The sequence below is a fragment of the Vanacampus margaritifer genome, chromosome 7 (genome assembly GCF_051991255.1).
Source record: "Vanacampus margaritifer isolate UIUO_Vmar chromosome 7, RoL_Vmar_1.0, whole genome shotgun sequence".
Classification (NCBI taxonomy): domain Eukaryota; kingdom Metazoa; phylum Chordata; class Actinopteri; order Syngnathiformes; family Syngnathidae; genus Vanacampus; species Vanacampus margaritifer.
In genome coordinates, this window is record NC_135438.1 from 12,582,220 (window position 1) to 12,603,348 (window position 21,129).

The following is a 21,129-nucleotide window of genomic DNA, read 5'->3' on the forward strand; positions in this document are numbered from 1 at the left end:
GTCCCTGAAGTAAAAGAAAATAAAATAAAAATAATACCTTTTTCTTTCTTTTTTCTGGAGAGCTCAGTATTGTTCATTCGGTAATTTTACAGATTTGACATGTCATCATCATTACTCTCTCTCTTTTTTAAATTTTTTTATATATATTTTTTTAATTAATTTTTATTTTGTATGTGCGTGTGAGTGTGTATTCATTAGTTCACCTAAAACCTATTAAAAAATCCCATACCGTTCACCTAAACCGAACACTTCAGAGGCCGTCAGGAGACCCGAGGAAGGACCAAAGAAAAGAAAGGAATACAAAAAATAATATACAATTTAAAATAAAACATAAAACCCATGATCAAAAATAATCACCGTTTAATTTGATTATCAATTACCTCTAATTTGAATATTAATAGATAGTGAATTAAATTTCAGTTAATCAGCTTCTACATACTGGTGTCATTACATTATAGCAGCCCAAACAAATATTTCAGTAATTAGCAAAACCGGTGGTGGTCTAATACATTTGTTAAGCACTGCATTATTGTCTATATTATGTAAAAAAAAATGTTATGTCATTTGTTTCAAACATGATTAATCGACAGTTGACAAAATCTCACAGATCATTCACTTTCCTAATTCCTACTCAGATTGTACCGAGTGTGACATCCTGCCACCTCTGCCTCCAGGTCCAAGCCGACTTTCAGTTCTTCCGCATGCAGTCGGAGGAGAGGGAGCGCGAAACCGAAGCCGAAGTGAGACGAGATTTTGAGGAGAGGCTCCAGGCTGCAGAGGAGGAGCTCCGAGAGGCCAAGTCCCAGATCGGCGCCGCTCAGGAGGAAAACCTGCGATTGAGCAAACAACTGGAAGAGGCCGAGGAGATGGTCCAAGACCTGAGCACCAAACACGAGCTGAGGCAGAGAGTTGATGAGGACGAGGAGAAAGGGACCGAGGGCAAAGGTGAAGATGACGGGAAAAAGACAGAGGAGGAGTCCGAGAGAATGAAAGGGCTTTTGGAGGAGGTGAACATGATGGAGGAAAGGGATCAAAGAGAGGAGGAGAGGAGGCGAGCAGCGGACGCGGAGAGGGAGCAATGGGAGCAAAAGATCAACCGGCTTGAAGAGGAGAAGGAAGAAATGAGGACGAAGATGGAGGCCGAATGGCGGGAGGAGCAGCGCAGGTGGGAGGAGAAGGAGGAGGAGGAGAAGAAAGGAATGCACAGCGCTTTAAGAGAACGCGTGAAAAGGGCCGAGGCCGAGCTGGAGAGCCATTTGGGGAGGCAGGCGGAGAGCAAACGGAACACCGTCAAACTGCAGGAGCGCATTCAGGTGCAAGCCCGTCACTTCTTGTTCCTACAACGTCAGCAGGCAAAACTTTGGCGGATCCAGTACAAATGACGAAAAATAGAGGAAATGTGATTATCTTTACAATGCTGTATGTGCTAATGACGACTTTGATTAGTGGTTCTCAACCCTGGTCCTCGGGGACCCCTATCCACCCTGTTCTCCATGTCTCCTTCAGCCAACACAGGTGAGGATCCTTATCAGGCTCCTCCAGAGCTGGCCGATTAACTGTTCATTTCAATCACCCGTGTTGGCTGAGGGAGACATGGAAAACGGGTTGGATTAGGGTCTTCAAGGACCGAGGTTCAGAACCACTGTGATAGATTACATACAGTTCATATCCTGTCAGTGTTGGAAAATCCAATTTTTAATGAGACAATCTCAAAATGCAGGCCGATTTGTCTTTCTTTCTTGTTATAAAAGAGACAGTGAACATCTGTGTATATTATCGATGGGATTTTATTGTGTTAATTACGATTAATTGATGACAAATAAGCCATTAAAAAAACATTTTAATCACAGTTTGCTTTCCAAACAACCCTTAGTTCCAGAGGGGTCAAAATTAATCACTTAATTCAGTATCACATTATTGGACAACTATTTAAATAATCTAGTAATCGTCAAGTCATTATTTAACTTAAAATGGCCCATATCCTCTTATTTCAACCTTTCAACAATACATATTCTCTGAAAATAGACGGATTATCTTTTGTGTTTAATCAAAATAAGACATTTGCAAACTTCTGCTTTTACTTGAGAAACAATGTCCGCACCGGTAACTGAATCTGTTACGAAAAAGTTGGTGAGTATAATGTCAATCTGTCTCACGTGATATTGCTTGATTGAAGTTGAATGTGTTTTATTATTATTTTAAACTCACCATACATACAATACCAAATAGTATTTGACAAATACTAATTTGAACTAAACAACAATAATTAGATAATGAACTTGAATCGGGAAAAATGGTTGAATTACACTTTAATGCAAAAATAAAATTGTATCCAATTATTTGATCAATTGTTGGAACGATTGATTATAATTTCTGGACTATAAGGCGCACCTGACTATAAGTCGCGCTAGCTAAATTTGGGGAATACTCGAGTTTGTTACACATATAAGTCGCACCGGTGGTTCTTGTTATTTTCTTTTCCATAATGAGGTCGCAAATTGTCTGGCTCTCATTCTGTCTCTCCTACTGTATTTGGGCTCACTTGGTTTGTTTTGCTTTGCCTGACACTCTTGCGCTTCCTTTATAGTGCGCCCCCTTGTGATCTGATGGATAAGCCGCACCTTTGTATTAGCTGCAGGGTCGAATGCAAGTGGAAAAAGTAGCGGCTCATAGTCCAGAAATTACTGTAATCGGTGGAACAATTGATCAAATAATCAATTCTAAAAAATATTGCATATACAGAAAGCCTATTTGTCATTGCTCCCATTGCCCTTTACACCAATTACACTGATGGACACATCAGAGCTCGGCTAATGACTACCAAAATAGAGGAATCGACCACTTGGCTGTGACATTGAAAACAAAACAAACTACCTGATGGAAACCTTGTTAAAAGTGTGGTTTTGTGCAAATTGTGCAAAAAGGAGCTTGCATCCCACTGGAGCGCTTTTGTTGAATATGATCTTAATGCACGTTTTTTTTTTTTTTTACTTTAGCCAGGACGTATTAAGTAGAAAGGAACGCTTGATTTGCTGACTGAGAAATCCCACACGACCGTTTGTTATGAGCGTGTTCTCGGACTTATTGCGATGATGTCATGATTCCTAATTTTAACTATATTTCATAGTCTAGAGTGTCACAGCCGCTGCAACAGTAACAAGTTGATGTTTATGTCGCAGCCTAGCGTCTCTGATGTTGCCAGCTAATGACGGTCGCTCGAGGTCCCCGCTTGACGGAGACGGGAGAACTTTGCTCGTCTAACCACAGGCCGCGCTTGCTGAGTGCTGCTTCCACTGTCAGCTCCGTCCTAATGAGTAGTTTGCGCAAAATAGAATCGTTGCAGTATTCGGACCCCCCGCCGAAACGAGGCACACAGCTGACATAATCCCGTAAAGGGCACCATTAAAGTCTGCAGCTGGGATACATAGCTAGAAATGTTTACTGGCTTGCTTTTTGAGCCGTTTCACTGCATCTGCATTATAGTTGTCAAACTTTCTCCTCTCCTCTCTTCTGTGCATTCCTAGAACCTGGAGGAAGAGCTGGAACTGGATGGTAAGCGCGTGTCGGAGGCCGAGAGCACGGCGAAACGGGCAGAGGAGGAGCTGGCTGTGGCCAAAGAGAGGCTGCTGCTGCAAGAGGATGAGCTGCAGACACGAGCAGGTAGTTAATGAGACTTCCGTCACATGCTACGTTCACATTTGTTCATTTGGCACTTAAGGAACGGAGCACATTTGATGTATCGACTGTGACATAAGCGCCAGGCTTATTCCAACACTGCGGCGCTAAGGGGGTGATGATGTTTGTAGCGGAAAGAGAAGCTCCATTTGTCAAGCTTAAGCTTAAGGCCGTTCGCTGACATCCAAGCATTAATGTCTTGAAGACATGCAGGGATGTGTCTCTCCAATTGATTGTCAGAAAGGAGCAGAGGATGAAGTTGGGAAAGGCCATTGCATAGTTAAATATTTTTTGTGGAAGACTTAAGGAGCACTTACAGGGACCAGATCAAGCCTACATCTTAACCCTGGAGAACCCACGGGGTCAAATTTGGCCCCTATAAATTCTGCTACTCAAATAACAAAGACCTTTTTTTTTTTTTTTTACAAATTTAACTTCAAAAGTCCAGAGTGCCACTTCTGACCCCTGCATGGGGCCATCTAGTGGATGAATATTGCACTTACATGAGACAGAGTGGTGGTGACAAGATGGCTGGCAACATGCTGTTTTGTTGAGATGGAAATCAATCCAAACAAAACCATCTTCTCAGCAAACCATCAGATGGTAAAATTGTGGTTTTTTTTGTTAATCTATTTCATATCATGTTGCAGAATGCCTAGGAGTATGTTTTATATATATATATTTTGACAAACTAGCAACTCTGAGCTAGTTCAAAAAACAAGGGTTAAAATTGAAAAAACATATATTTTGGTGTTCAGTGAACTTATAGCAGTCATTTAATGTATAATTCATAATTTTCAAAAGAAGAAAAGGGTTCTTGGGTTCTCCAGGGTTAAGATGATGAGCTTGATAACCTTTGAAGTAGACAATTAATGAGAGCCGTGGAGACTAAAGGTCCTGTAAGGTGACTAACAGACAGAAAATAAAACCTGAACTGCCTAAAAGCACTGTTTTTGGCAGTACAATGACATACCTTAGCTATTACTGTAGGAATTTGTAAGTGATTTTGGTTATTATCAAGAAAAACAATGGAAAATGCTGAAATATCATCTCTTAAACCAAAGTCTGAGCTATTTTTGTTGTCATTATTATATTTGTCCAAACAAATGCAGATTCAGTTGTACCAGGGATTTAAAATTAAGAAGAAACAAGGGTGGGCTAGTACTTTTTCACTGATATACACTCTAAAAACAGTTGGGCCAAAAAGGGACTGACCCTGGGCATTTAACACAAAATTTGTGTCACCCTAAAATAAATGGTTTGCTTTTTGTGTTACTAATTTAATTTGACCCAACTTTTTGGGTTAAACAAATCAAAAAGTTGTCAGCTAATTATTGACCGGATTCAATTGGGTTATTCCATTAACCCCAAAAGTTGTGTCAAATGAATAACCCAAAAAACAACCCAAGAAATTGGGTTACTTTGTGGGTTATTCATTTAATTTAACCCAAATTCAATTTGGTTATGCAATGAATTCAAAAAGTTGGGTCAAATGAAAAACCCACAACCAACCCAAGAAATCGGGATGCTTTGTCGGTTGGTAATTTAATTTGACCCAACTTTTGTGGTTATTTAACTCAAAAACGTGTTCATTTTTGACCCAATTCAATTGGGTTATTCAATTAACCCAAAAAGTTGGGTCAAATGAATAACCCACAAAACAACCTAAAACATTGGGTTGCTTTGTGTGTTATAAATTTAACTTGACCCAAATTCAATTGGGTTATTCAATTAACCAAAAAATAAAAAGTTGGGTCAAATGAATAACCCACTACCCCCACCCTTAACAAAAGGGTGGGTGTTGTGGGTTATTAATTTAATTTGACCCAACTTTTTGGGTTGTATAACTGAAAAAGTTGGGTCAGTCCAATTTGGGTTACTTTTTTACCCAGCTGTTTTTAGAGTGTGTAAGAGCATACTAGTGATACCTGGCCAGTATAAAAATTATACAGTGTTTTAAGTTGTTTCTCAACTCTGTGAACAAGAACTCCAACAAAAACACAAAGAAAGGAAAAAAAAAACACACACAACCTCATGTTTTTATTCATCCTTGTCCAAACGTGCCCATATTGAGATTATATCAGTGGGCGAAGGATTGAGCCTTGAGGAACACCTGACATGTTGGTACACTGAGAAAAATAGGCAAGGTTTAAAAATTTACACGGTCCAAAAAAGGGTATAAGTCAAGTGTACAAAAAGCATTGATTTATAGGAAGGCTACCACCTCAATCACAAACTATTGTACCTCTACAAAATAAGATCCACTTTTTTACTGAGTGTGAAGGTTCTGAATAGTTAATAAGGATGAACAAAACTTCCACAACAAAAACATAAAAATACAAAATCTCCTGTTTTTATACTCTTATTGAGATTGTTTCAGTGGGCCAAGGATTGAGCCCTGAGGAACACCTGGCTTGTGGGTCCATTGAGAAAAACAGGGAAATGAGTATAGTAGGAATTCATTCATTCATGTATGTATCCAGAATGACTGGTTATTCGACTCCAAGGCAAGGTTCGAAATTTTCCAGGGGCTAAAATGGTACAAGTATGCTTTGTCAAGTGTCCTGCTGCCTTTTATTGGCTAACCTGACTTCTACCCAGTCTTTTGGAATGGCAATTTTCAGTGATGTTTGTAATGTGTGTATTCTGTGTGGGCTTTAGAAGAGCTGCTGAATGTGGGCTGCAAGGTGTGTGCGTGCGCTGACGTGGAGGACCTGAAGAGCCAGCTGAGTCGTCTGCAGAGCAGAAACAGAGAGTTGGAGCTTCAGACTAGCGGCAGGAATAACGACCATGCGCGCCAGATCCGCCAGGTAACACGCATCCTGTAGAATGTCTGTTTGTTCATTTTCTGTAGCGCTTAACATTAATTCATTGTATGGGTGGGAACATTTGGAGCAACTGGGAAATCTCATAAAGGCTGAACCGGCGATGTAATTCTGGACAGTGCTGATGATAATGTACTCACGGTCTTAATAGCGAAAGTGAGGTCAACTTTCATTCTTCTACAACTAAGACCTAAGCACAAAAAAATGCAACTCATTCAGACCCAAAAACGTATAAATATGTTTTTTGATAATTTGTCTTTTCCAAAAACGTATTTATACGTTAAAAAAAAAAAAAAAAAAAGTTTTTTATGTTAGAGCATACAGAAGGCTTTGATGCAAGCAATGGTAGTTAATACAAAACATGGCCAGCAGGTGGCAGCAGAGTGTAAGAGATCAACCAGGGCCATGTTGCCGCAAGCTCTTTTCCCCAGTGTTTTCAACAGTTTTGGGAATAGTGATGAAACTTAGCTATATTCTAATGCTAATTGCTGCAAAACGGAAACAGATACCAATATACCCCCCCCCCGAAAACAGCCGTAAAACAGGTGGGAGCGAAGGGGGTTGCTTCAGTGAAAATGGCTGGGAGTGAATGAGTTGACATCCAAGAGACAAATAAGCATTAATGTGAACATGTTAAATTGAATTGAATAGAATTTTAATTTATACTGTAGTTTTTGACTGCCTTCACAAAGCAAGGCTAATTCAAACTGGATAAGATTCAATTACTATAAAGCATAGTAGATTAACGTTTTTTTAAATTGAACAACATAGTGCACATCCAAACTTAATGAAAACATTATTGGAAGAATACCATTTTTTTTTTAAATCATAGAAAAAAATGCCCGGCTCTCTGTTGTTACTTTGTATTTCTGAATTATTATATTGGAAAGTTTATGCAGGCGTACCTAATGAAGAGTCTGACTGATGTATTTCAGCACGCGGAGGCCCTGTCCAGTCTGCGTTCCGAGATGGTGAGGGCTCAGACAGAAGAGCTGCGTCGCATCCAAAAACATGCAGATGAAGAGCGGGACAAACTGCAGAGGGAGATGGACAAGGAGCGAGAGAGCCTACAGAGGGAAAGAGAGCAAGAAAAGAGCCATCTGGAGAAAGAGCGAAACCGACTGCGGCGGGAGCGAGATGAGGAGAAGGAGGCCATGCGGAAGGAGGCCGAGGGAGTCAGGGAGCACGTGAGGAGGGAAAAGGAGGAGGAGGTGGAGCGTCTGCGCAAGGAGCTGGACGTGGAGAGGGTCCGCGTCCGCGCTCAGTTGGACAAGCGCTTCGAGCAGGTGGAGGCGCAGAGGGCGGGTCTGCAGCAGAAGCTGGAGGAGGAGAAAAGAAGGCTGGTGGAGAAGGCGGAGGAGGACAGGAGGCGGCTGAAGGAGCAGGTGCGCAAGGCCATTGAGGAGGTGATGCGGAGACATGCGGCTGAACTACACGGCGTCCAAGAAGCTCTTAACTCGGAGAAGAAGACCAACCAGGAGGTCAGACTTTTTTTTTTTTTGGTCACATGACACAATGAGACTGATTTACATAAGGATTGAGCAATATAGCTGAAAAAGCAGCATATAGCAATGCAATTTAGCAGCCTCTGAAATCATTCAAGGGCTAACTTACAGGCAATCACAAGGAGGAGTCATGCCATATCGCCTGTGATATAATATAATATATCCAATTCCCGTGACTCAGGGCAAGTTCAATCAAATAAAACATTGCTTTTATGAGGTTGTTGGCTTCCCCCAAATTACGGGTTCTTTAACATAGTAATTGTTTGTCTTCCACTAACACTTCCTATTCCATCCCTTCCAACTTCATTGTGTGCTTGCAGTGCTCTCCCAAATTTTCGGAACTACCTAAATCGTAAAAGAACACTTTTTAAATACGCCGTACTTTTAAACCTGTTCCTAACAGCAGCACACAATCTAGCACCCAGCTTCATTGCACAGTGTACACACAGCTCAGCAGCCATTGAGCACCGACTATTTGGAAACTGACTAAATCAGGCCCAAAAAACACTATTTATACCCTGGCCAAATTTTGAGTGAAAGTAACATTTTATTTATCGTTTCACTGAAATGAAACCTTTTTACTTTCTTTCTTTCTTTTTACATTCTGAAATTGACTGATTTATTGCAAACTTCTATAATCAATGCTCTAAAAGAATCTAGAGTGGGGTCGTTTTACTTTTTGTGTTATCTTAACGTTTAAAACGCAGAGGTAAAAATAAATGAACAAACAAACCAAGAAATAAAAAAAAAAGATTTGTAAGTCAAATGTTTTAAATATATATATTTTGATTAAAAACAATTTTTCCCATTACTTATTTTATATTGTTTATAATTTACTGAAGTATAATTAACTAGACAATTATTTAATAAGCAAATAAAAAAATATGTAAAATAGTTTTTTATGTTTTTTGTTATTTATAATTAACCAGTAAACAAATTATTTAATAAGATACATTAATAGAACATGCAGAAATAATAATAATAATAATAATAAAAATAATAATAAATGGAACTTTTTTCAAAATGTATGAAAAGTAAAAACTAAATTAACAAGTCTGCCACAATGTTTTAGATATGATAGGTATGGTGAAAGAAACAAATCAATCTAGGCTTAAGCAAAAAAAAAAAAAATCACTTTTATTTTTATTTTCTTCTATTATTTATGTTCTATTTGTTTTGTTTTTCTTCTGTTATTGTTATTTTTCAATTTGGAAATAGGCCAAAAGCTTCAAGTAGCATGTCATCTTTTTCATTCTTTTAACAAAATATCTTTTTCTCTGATGTTTTTTCAAGGTATGTGCACATCTAGAAGAGGAGAGGAGAAGAAATGGGGAGCTTCTTGACAGGCTGGAGAGGGAGAGACAAGAAAATGAGATTAAACTTAAAGATGCAGACAACGAGGTAAAGTGTGCATTTTTATTATTATTGTTATTATTATTATTACTATCACAATGGAACTACAAAAGTCGCCACTGAAATTTTACGATTCGGCACACATTTTGGGGAATGCATCCGTATAGTCACATCAATTCTCAATGGAAACTAAATTTTTAGGATGGTGGACAGATTTAGTCTATTTCCATTACAACACCCCCCCCCCCCAAAATTGTTTTGTTAGTTTTTTTAATCAGACCTCCCCAAATAGCAAATTTTCCCCAATTGTGCGCCGGTCTGGAATGTAGCACCCAACAAATGACTGACTCATCCAGCAAGCCATACATACGTCTGTTCAGATCTTTCGTTTGAAGACGGCCGTGCATCATCAAGAAGAGAAGGACAAAGTAGCGCCAGAGACATCGCCCCCATGCGGACCGCAGTACTCCCGCCTGCAGGAGGACCTGCAGCAGACCCAAAACCGCCTGACGCGCATGCAGGACGAGGCGGAGAAGCAGCGGGAAAGACAACAGAGAGACATCGCTTCCCTCAAGGCAGACAAGCACCGGCTAGAGGAGAAGATTTTGGAACAGAGTCGGCTGAACGCGGAGAGGAACCTTTTAGAACAGAGCCAACGCAACGCTGAGGAACGAATCAGGTAGCAGAACAAAACCAGGCCTGCTTTGGCTGCCATCATCATAGTTGAAATGAATTAATTAAAGCATAAATGCAACAAATGAGTATTCATTTAACATTTTAATCATCAGTGTCTCCTTTTGGTGATTATATCTCTTTATATTTGATTCTGGATTTGATGATTGCAGAAAGCCCAATAAAACAATGGGACACTGCAGTAATGAACAAATAAATAACACCTTCTCGTTACATTTTGTATAATTACTGTGAAAAGGTCAACTGGATAGAATATTAAAAAAATTCATCAGACTACGGACCTCATGTATTATATTTGTGTTATTTATTTTGTTTTGTGGTAATATGTACAGTGCTTTGTGACCGCTGTTGTTGTTTTTAAAGAGCTCCAAAAATAAAGTTGAGCCGAATGGAGTGGCCAGTGGTTATAATTCCTCTACAATGCAAAAGTTCCACTTGGCTATCAGTTAGCAAGTATTTCCTGTCTTCTTTTTTTTTTTTTCCTGGAGATCTCATTCGGTAATTTTACCGATTTGACATGTCATCATCATTGCTCTCTTTTTTATTTTATTTTTTATTTATTTATATTTTATTTTGTGCTTGTGAGTGTGTGCGTATTCATTAGTTTACCTAAAACCTATTAATTTTTTAGACAGTATTTCCTGTCTTCTTTTTTTTCCTGGAGATCTCATTCGGTAATTTTACCGATTTGACATGTCATCATCATTGCTCTCTTTTTTATTTTATTTTTTATTTATTTATATTTTATTTTGTGCTTGTGAGTGTGTGCGTATTCATTAGTTTACCTAAAACCTATTAATTTTTTAGACAGTATTTCCTGTCTTTTTTTTTTTTTTTTTTTTTCCTGGAGATCTCATTCGGTAATTTTACCGATTTGACATGTCATCATCATTGCTCTCTTTTTTATTTTATTTTTTATTTTTTTATTTATTTTTATTTTATTTTGTGCGTGTGAGTGTGTGCGTATTCATTAGTTTACCTAAAACCTATACATTTTTTAGACAGTATTTCCTGTCTTCTTTGCACTGACGCACCCGTGTTGCCGCGCTCCTCCAGGGCCGAGTGTGAGGATCGTCTCAGGGCAGAGTTCCGGATCGAGATGAACGCCGCCGTGGCCGAGAGCGAGCAGAGGTGGCAGAACCAGGAGCAGGAGTTGCAAACACAGATCGCCGAGCTGCAGAGTCAGCTAGATGAGCTGCAGGTGAGCCCACTTCACGGGTGTCCCCGAACGCGCCTGCAGCCGATGTGCTTTTTGCCGTTGGCCATTTTCAGAGCCGATAGATTGACTCCTGCAATGACTACAAAGTAATCTCAATGTTCACTTTTCGATTTTTCTTGTTGGTCACTGTATACTGTAATCTACATAGTGTTTTACGTCATTTTGCGATGACAATCGCACAATGGCAACATCATTTAGCAATTTCTACCTACAAACAGACCCACCCTTAGCAACATCCTTTATTTGTTGGCAACACTGAAGATCATAGACCAACTGCATATTTTCAATTTTTTAACTCATTCACTGCCATAAATTCATTTAACTATTTCTATTAGGTTTTTTTTCCCCCCACTTTTGTAAACAAGAGAATGAAAACCTAGATTTTTTTTAATTGTACATTTAGAACAGATATATAATGTGTGATTAATCGTGAGTTAACAAGTGAAGTCATTCAATTAATTACAATTAAACATTTTAATCGCCTGACGCCCCTAATTTTTTATAATTTTTCTTTTCTTTTTTTAATCTTTTCTTTAAAAAAAATAACTAGTGAAGTCATGCAATTAATTACAGTTAAAAAAAAAAAAAGAATTGCATGACGCAATTTTTAAAAAACATTTAAAATATTTTTTTCTTTAAAAAAAAATTCTCTTTTTTTTTTAAATTATAAAAATTAACTAGGAGTCATGCGATTAACTAGTTAAAAAATGTAATCGCCTGACGCCCCTAATTTTTTAATAATCTTTTTTTCGTTTTTCTTTTCTTTTTTTCTTTTTTAAAGAATTTTAATCGCCTGACGTCCCCAATTTTTAATAATCTTTTTTCTTTTATCTTTTTTTTTAAAAGAAAAGATTATTAAAAATTAGTGACGTCAGACGATTATTTTTTTTAATCATAATTAATCGCATGACTTCACTAATTAACTCATGATTAATAATTTTTTTTTATATCTGCTCTATATGTACAATAGTTTTTTCTCTGTTTTTATACTCTTGTTAACAAAAGTGGAAAAAATGTTAAACTAATAGAAATAGTTCAAATGAATTTTTGACATCTATAGCCGTCAATGGCAGTGAATGAGTTAATTTCCTGTAGACATCAAGTCCTCGTGTCTCATTCCTGTTATCCTTATTTTTCTCGCCACACAGACGGAGACAAAGAAGGGAGTACCTGAAGACAATTCCCATGGCAACGTTGAGTTTGACAAGCTCAGGAAGGAGGTCCTGGAGACTAAAGAGATTAACAAGAAGCTGAGGGAGCTGCTGCAGGTACTTGCACACGTCACATAAGCATCCAGAGTTTCCAATCTCACGCCACATCACCAAACAAAAATGTCACACAAAGTATATACTGTACTGTGGTTGCCTATATGTGCCACAAGATGGCATCAAAAAGATTAAATCCTCGATTCCACCGATGGTATTTTCCCTCCTCTACACCAAAAAGTAGAGAATTAATATTGCAGTAACCGGAAGACTCAGACTGCATTCAATGATGTTAAAAAGGTTTGCGCCTCCTCTGTTTTGGAGGCCATTGTTGTTCTTTCTTTCATCGTTAATGGCAGCTGCTTTCCCGGGGTGGCGGTTTGCGCAGCTGCACATTGATGACGACATGTCTCGAACCAATCATTGGCCTCCAAAATAATTACGTCACGCTTTGGAACTGGGATCCTTTTTTTTTTTTTTGAACCGCAAAGGAGGAGGTACCAGAAAAAGCGAGTAGAGCCGTTGGATTTGTTAGTGGGGGCTTCAGTGAAGCTCCTCAACTCACTACACCAGTTCCTTGGTGCCAAGATGCCACCAGATGGCGCCAAAGACAACTTTTATTGCTTTTGTCTGAGCACAAAAAAGCCAACGTGTGTTTTTTTTTTTTGTAAGAGAATAACAGAGGAACCAAAAAAAAAAAAATCTGAGAATTTGCTAATGTTAAACTTCAAAAACGGTCTGTTTAATTGAACATAAAGTCTGTTGTATAAATGGCAACAACGGCACTATGTCGCTGGCATTGATAACAGAACAAATATATATTTTTTCTTTTAAAGAACAAACCAAACAAATAATTTGTTTGTACAAATTAAATGAAATTTGATCATTTCCAACAGGGTCATAATAGTTTAGGATTTTTCATTATAGTATATAGACCATGCTTCCCTTTTCTAATTTTTTTTATTAGTTTTATATATATATATATATATATATATATATATATATATATATATATATATATATATATATATATATATACACACACACACACACACACACACAGAGAGAGAGAGAGAGAGAGAGAGAGAGAGAGAGAGAGAGAGAGAGAGAGAGAGAGAGAGAGAGAGAGAGAGAGAGAGAGAGAGAGAGAGAGAGAGAGAGAGAGAGAGAGAGAGAGAGAGAGAGAGAGAGAGAGAGAGAGAGAGAGAGAGAGAGAGAGATTTTTAATTAGTTTGATAAACATAAGATGTAGTTTCAGTTAGTTTTAATTTTCTTAAAAGCATTTTTTTAATACAAAAATGCTTTTCCACTGTTAGTTTTAGCCATTATGTCAGTTTTCGTTAATGAACTACAATAACCTTGACTAACTACAATAACCTTGACTTCCCACCGCATACCTGATTCCGTCACAACTGCCACACGGTGATTTGGAGTCGCTGCTCTTTTTTTTTTTGGACGTCAACTTAAATACCTGCACTGTTAGCGCACGCCCCCGTCACCTAAAAGCTCGCATCGGTGGTGAAAAAGATTCTTGTGTGTTGGAGGAGCCACAAAGCCAGTGCTTAGCCGAGGAGAGGCACAGCCACGCCGTGCAGCTGCAAGCGTTGGAGAGACAAGCCAAAGAAGATGTTCTGTCCGAGAGGAACCGACTCCAGACCATGCACCACCTGGAATTAGGTAACACGTGCGCATTCACACACCAACGTGCATTGACTCGGATGAATGGCCACGCAGCCATTTGACATTATGTATTCAGCAGCCAAGTTCTTATTGCCATGGATACATTTCACCATGGCAACAAGCAGAAGGCTACCTGTGACAATGGGCTGAGTGGATATATTATTATTATTTTTTTCCTTGTGCATGTGTGTGCGTGACATCAGATAAGCAGCGTGCAGAGTTGACCCAGCAGCACACCGAGTGGAGCCGACAAATGACCCAGAGACACATGCAGCAGATTGAAGACCTTCAGGCCCAACTGCAAGCTCACACACAGATGATGGCGCTGCAGCAGGTAACACACACGCTCATTTCAATCTCGTCCCCTTGCGTCTATTGACCTCAATACTCTTATGTGTGTGTGTGTGTGTGCGCTGTTAGGACCTGAAGCAGCAGAACCAGAACCAGGTGTTTGAGCGGCAGCTGGATGAGAGTCGCTGCGCCATGCTGGAGCTGCAGAGAGAGAATGCCACACTCAAGAAGCAATTACAGGAGAAGTGAGTGAAAAATAGACTGCAAAAGAAAAAATATTCCATTTATTTAATGGCAGCATGGTGGATGAGTTTGTGTCTGACCTTCAGCCACATTCCTAAAAACATGCATGGGTTCATTGAAGACTCAAAATTATAACATATAAAAGTGAGCATGAATGGTTGTTAGTGTACCAGTCCGGACCCATGTCCAATATAAGGCGGGATTTTCTATTATTTGTCAATAAAAGCCTTTAAATTTCTCATGGTTACAAATGTGAGTTTGAATGGTTGTTTGACTGACGACCATTTCAGGGTTTACCAAAAACACAAAAAAATCCTATTGAAGCGCTATAGAAAATGGACGGATAAATATACACATACTGTCCTGGCCTGAGGCTAAATACGATACCAAATTTTATAAAGTGCTTGCAGTATAAAAGGGATTAACTTAAGCAGGGTCAGCAAGCAGCCTTAAAGAAAAAAAAAGGGGTGAATTTTTTCATTTTTATTTTTTTACAAACAAAATTAAAAAAAACAAAACATAAATTTTTCACAAAGAACGGAGGGAAACGTGAATAAAAATCCAAGAAAAATCAGGAGAAATCCAAAATGTGAAAAAATATTGACACCCCCACTCAAAAATAAATAAATAAAATAAAATATGCAAATCCAGGGGTGCCAAACTCTGAACATGCAGGGTTCGAGTGTAGTTCTTAAGTTGTAATATCATTAAGTATCACTAGATGGCAGACATGCTTTAATGGTGCTTAAACAGGGTCTTAGTTCAGACTGCAGGCAAATCGGATTTCTCCGATCTGATTGGTCATTGCCATGGCTCAGGCAATGACCAATCAGATCTCACCTGCTTTCTGCAGCTGAGCTGTGATTGGTTGTTACCTGAGCATCTGTGATGTTATCTTCAGTCGACGGCAAGTGGCAAAATGGCCGCCCCCCTGAGATGGATAAAAACAGCTGGATTTTGCTTCATAACTCAAATTCCACAAATGTAATATTAATCAGAATGTCATGTTTAGACTAGTGAGGACACATATAACATATTATTGTCAAGACATGTTTCAGGTTGACTTTCCCTATAAGCGCATGTATTTTGTCCATATCTAAAATAGCATTTTTGTCAAACACCTATTTAGCCCAGTAGTAGTAGTTGTTTTTTCCCTTTAACTTCCTATTGTACTTTGTTAAATTCAAATGTTGCTGCCAGTCAGGTAATCTAATGCATTCGTATCCTGTATTTTAAGTGACACTTAATTGACCCTCATTTTTAATGCAGAATGAATTTGCAGGGGTCTATCCAGCCATTTCTCTCCTCACAGGTCCATTCAGGTGAACCCTAAAATCGAAGTGAAAGAAGAGAAGAGCTCAGACTCGCAAAAGACCCGAGATGCCCATCTGGAGGACGAAGCGCAGCGCTTGAAGGAGGAGGTGGAGAAATTGAGGGTGGAGATGGAGACGCTGGAAGAGTCCCAGAAACTGTGGGAGGAGAGGAAGGAAGACGAGGACAAGGAGGAGCAAGGCGAGCAGGAGAAAAAGGAGAAGCCGCAGGACGGGGACGAGAGGAGGAAAAAAGAGCTGGAGGAGATCAGGCAGGAGCACAAGAGGGAGATTCAGAATTTGGTGTCTGAATACAGCAACGCGCAGATGCAGCTGCAGGCTCGTATCGTAGCCTTGGAGAACGAGTAAGTGATGCACGTGTGACTTGTACGTGACAACGTGATGATGGCTATTAAGATGATAGCATGTACGGTTGCTCCAGGTTGCGTGAGCGGGAGGAGCGATGCAGGAGGAGAGAACCTCGATGTGATGACCTCCAGTTGGGGAAACTTCAGGAGAGACTGACGGAACGAGACCAGCTCATTAAACGATTAGTGGTACAAGAACACACACTCCAAAATGGCAACCACAAGATTGATTCTGCTGGATGTGTTGTGTCGCATTTTGGTGTAATCTTGCCAAACAACCCCCCAAAAAATGGTAACCAAAACTTGACCTTTAGCTACAAGTGACCCGGTTTGCAAGTTTTTTTTTAATTAGCTCATTCACTGCCAGCTCATTTCAAATTGAACTTTGACGTCTATAACCGTCAATGGCAGTGAATGAGTTAGAGATACAAGCCGTCATTCACTTCCCTTTACTATAAACAGCACTTAGAAAAAAAATAATAAACAGTTCTCCAAAAAAGTTGTTTACAGGGGAAGTCAACCCAAAAATGTTCTTTACATGTTGTATGCCCTCCAACAGTCTAAGCATGGAATTCTGATTAATATTTTTTTTTTATGTGGAATATAAATTAAGCAGCAAAATCTCAAGGGGCGGCCATTTCCACTTGTTGTTGAGTGAAAATGACATCATTCAAATGATAAAGCGTGACAAAAAGTTACTTACTTTATGCTTTTCTAAAGAATAATATTATGAAGTGCTATTTTTCCCCATTAAAAAAAAAACACTTAATTTTTTCCAGTGTTTGGCGATGCTGGAACGGATTAATGGTGTTTCCATTCATTTCAATGGGGAATGATGATTTGACATAATCAAAATGGTGTGGATGAAGCCTTTATAAATCATAATGAGTAGGCAAATAGCACGGTAAATAAAAAAATAAAAACAATAATAATAATATATATGCATATGCATATATTCAAATTACTATTTTCAATGCATCTTCTGCTATGAGGCAAGCAAGCAAATAAATCGGATTTTCAGACATGTTGACAACACCAACTGTGAACAAGCTCCTTCTTCATCCTCCTTCCCATCCCTTCATCCAGGAAGAACGGCATCAGCTGCAATTACACCCCCCTGTTGTTGGGGACAACAGTGGCCTCAGGCTCCGTGAGAACAAGCCCCGCCCTGGGAGCACCACGCCAACCATGAGGGTGAGAGTATGTGTGTGTGTGTGTGTGTGTGTGTGTGTGTGTGTGTGTGTCCTAGACATAATGAGTTCATCAAAATGTACTCCTTCCTGCCAGAAGGGAAAGTTGGACTCAAGCCAAATTTTATTTCTGATGCAGGCAGTAAAGTGTCCAATCTGGATCCCTGTGTGTGTGCGCGCGTGTGTGTGTGTGGAGATTTTCATTTTGAATTGCACATTAATGTACTGTTCAAATCATTAACTGTTCCTAGTAAACACATTTAACGACTTGAAAAACATTTAATGATCTGACTCTTGATGCGAGGATGTATTGTAAGTGAATTTTGTCACCTGCATTCACTTTGTTTTTCTGCATAAACTGCGGTATACAAACAGGGAAGTGGGTCTTAAAATAACATTCCCAAAGCAAGGCTGGAATTTTTGTTTCTTTGCGGAGCAGTTTTGCAAATTAATCAACTTTCAAATTTTGTGTAGCATTTTTAATAATCCCTGAGACCATAAGCAAGGGTTTTAATAAACAATAAATATATAACAATATGAGTGAATTGATTAAAAAAAATCAAAAAAATCAAGAGTTTCTATTTCTTTAATTCACATTGTTTATAGCAGCAAATTGTATGTTCATGTCGGCAAAGCTTAATTTTATTAAATTTTTTTAAGATTTACTGTAAAGTAATTTTGTGAACATTTACTGTGCAGCCTTTGAAAGTCTAAATCAAAACTCAGAATCTAATGTGAAAACAAACAAATAACATTACTGATATGATATTGTATATATTTACACTCATCTATTTTAAACTTAAAGGCTGATGCGTAACGTACACAGTAATTCATTTTCGGCTTCCTGTTCAGTTTAGCGAATAGATTTTTTTTTCTCCACAGTCCAGACATTTATTAATTTGCCTATTATTTTACGGTGCAAAAGTTGGATACGCTCCACTTTAACGCAGTCCCAGCCAGACATCTGTGAAAAGTGTACTCAATCACTCATAAGCACTTAATTCCGGTGTTAAACGTGCTAACCGTTAAATCTTAAATTATTTCAGAAATTAGCATGGCTTGTAGCTTATGTATGGAGGCAGCGATTATGGTCAGATTCAGACCGCAAAAAAAAAAGTTTGCTAGTCAACCTGGTGACTGATGGTTGTGTTATTACTTTGGCTGCTAACTCACCAGAGACGCACACACTACACACTCGCACCCGTCGACCGGAATGCGCAACCGAGGGGCACAAAGGCACAGAAGGGCAAGAACTGGGACGCGGCCCAGACGTCGCAAACAGGAAACGGAAACAAAGCTGATGTGTGAAAACCAGGAAGTCGGAAGTCCCGCCTCCTCCGTGGCATATACCGCATTCCCACGCCTGCTCCTTTTTGGCTCAGTGTTCACAGACCGTAATATTGTCCTACATTGTATTTATTTCACCACGCGCACTGTGAAATAAGAGGACTAACTCAAGTGGCCGCACGACTAGCCAGCCGAAGCTCTACTAGTTAGCTGGTGCGGCGTAAGTAGCTATGACTGCCCGCAGTAGATGTAAGAGACGCTTGTGAGTCAAGCCAAGCGAAACATTTTGGAACCATCTCCTCTTGATTCTCAGTTTTGCTATTCAATGTGTTTTGATGAGCTGTTAAATGCTTTTGTTTTTTTTGTTACGAAACCACTTTTTCGAGTTTGCCAAATTAAAAGTTGCTTCTGTTTTAACACGTCATTCGCTAACATATACTTTTGAATGACGGTAAAATCAGACATTGGGTGGGTTTCCATCTACCTATTATTATTCGAATTTTCAAGAATTGTGAAAAAGAAACTGAATGGAAACGCAAGATATTCTAAAGAAAGGCCCAAAATGGAAAATGCGCATTTTAGCGATGGAAACAGGTTTTGCGAATAACTACAAGACCGGATATCCGTCGCACATTTGTAGTCACAATAAATGGCGGATGATAAAGTAGGATATGTTTGGGGAGACGAAGAAACACTATTCTTTTTATAACTAATTAAAGAAAAAAACATTAATGCAATTTTAGATGGCTTTATTAACATCAGCTCTCAATGTAACGACACACTTCACTTTCATGCGGGAGGGAAGCCAGCAAGACAAACTACTTCCGTTCAGTCCGTCAAAACCAACATTCCCACCTGGAAACTCCCCGTTGTCCCAAAAGTTCCGTCACAACAACGTCATCTCGCGGCCCATATTCGCAAAAGAGTGGACAGAAGTGGATCTGGGTGGCGGAGTGGTTACCATCACTTGTCTTCGGTGCAAGTTGACGTGAGTTTGCTTTCTGCCTGGGAGACCTTAAATGTGTGAGTGCACCCAAAAAAAAAAAAAAAACATGGTCCGTTTTGCGCATTTTCACAAAATTCTCAATTTCGAAACATTTGGATGGAAACCCGACTATTGTTAATACAATATAAAAAGAAATACAATAATGCCCACATAAAAAATATTAATTATTAATCCTATTGAAGGTATTATTTGATTACTTTATTAAGTGTAATCTTTGCGTGTTCAAAATAATTGCATTGAGATCTCATGAAGAAGTTTTCCTTGCAAAGATTTATTAAGAGCTCTTAAGACACAATTAGTGAGCTTACATTTGAAAGCAATGTCCAGCCCCAAGTGTGTACCGAATAGCAAACACCCACTCTTTTTATACATGAAAAAGCTTCCTCTCCCACTCTCAGGCTGGACAAAGGGTTAGTAATTATAATAAGCAGACATGTGATATACCGACATGTTTACTCCAGCTCCCCTACCAGCCCGGAAATATGATGTAGACAGGTTTTGATCTTGGACCTTCAGTTTTTACGACATAATGAGTAATGGCATGAGAACTTGACTCCCTTTAAGACATACACATTCTTATCTTCATGAGAACTTGACTCCCATACACATTCTTATCTCAAGAGCTGGAAGGGAGTAAAAAGTTCCAATATATTTAACAACATTATCACAGTTCTTTCTTTAACTACAGTTATATGGCATCTATATACTTATAAGTAAATTCATAAACAGTAAAAATATAAATTGAAAATGTTTATTATTATTCACCATTTTCTATTCATTTGTTTGCGTCCACAGAGGAAGCATGTGGAATCATCTCCTCGTGGAAGCAGCATCTCCTGCTCCGGTGCTTACGACCGCCTCCCTCCCTACTCATCCTCGTCTTCCTCATCCTTCTCCTCCACGCTGCCCCACCAGTCCACCTCCCACCCTCACACGTCTCCCCACTACTCCACCTCGTCTCTCCCGCACAAGCACACCTCCCTGTCCTTCAGCCAACACTCGCCCCCGCCCCTACCTCGCTCCCCAAGATCCCGATCCTCCTGCATCCCCCCCACGCCGGCGCCCACCGCGCCGCTGCCCGTCTGCCCCTCGCCGCAGACAGGCATTCGCTACGTCTCGCCCACCTGCCAGGAGCCATATGCGTACCCGCAGGCGCAGTCAATCAGGTACGATTTTTTAAAAAGATTTAAAAAAAAATATTGTTTGAAGTCATCAGACAGCATCAGCGACTTTTCTTCCCGCACATCAAACTGGCGTCCCAATATAACATTTGCAATTG

At 39.3% G+C, this 21,129-nt stretch overlaps 1 protein-coding gene across 2 annotated transcripts in view; it reads left to right on the forward strand.

Moving 5' to 3' along the window:
- Positions 1-21,129, forward strand: part of fam184b (family with sequence similarity 184 member B) — a 34,584-nt gene that overhangs the window by 11,050 nt on the left and 2,405 nt on the right. The window contains exons 3-17 of one of the 2 annotated variants that reach the window (XM_077570482.1): positions 675-1,313; positions 3,525-3,660; positions 6,337-6,485; positions 7,436-7,981; positions 9,299-9,406; positions 9,739-10,037; positions 11,108-11,252; positions 12,419-12,538; positions 14,020-14,152; positions 14,359-14,489; positions 14,576-14,691; positions 15,972-16,364; positions 16,442-16,556; positions 17,454-17,561; positions 20,646-21,016. In XM_077570482.1, coding sequence (XP_077426608.1) covers positions 675-1,313; positions 3,525-3,660; positions 6,337-6,485; positions 7,436-7,981; positions 9,299-9,406; positions 9,739-10,037; positions 11,108-11,252; positions 12,419-12,538; positions 14,020-14,152; positions 14,359-14,489; positions 14,576-14,691; positions 15,972-16,364; positions 16,442-16,556; positions 17,454-17,561; positions 20,646-21,016 — 3,509 coding nt within the window. The remainder of the gene's footprint in view (positions 1-674; positions 1,314-3,524; positions 3,661-6,336; positions 6,486-7,435; positions 7,982-9,298; positions 9,407-9,738; positions 10,038-11,107; positions 11,253-12,418; positions 12,539-14,019; positions 14,153-14,358; positions 14,490-14,575; positions 14,692-15,971; positions 16,365-16,441; positions 16,557-17,453; positions 17,562-20,645; positions 21,017-21,129) is intronic. The other variant, XM_077570483.1, reaches the window with a different exon arrangement.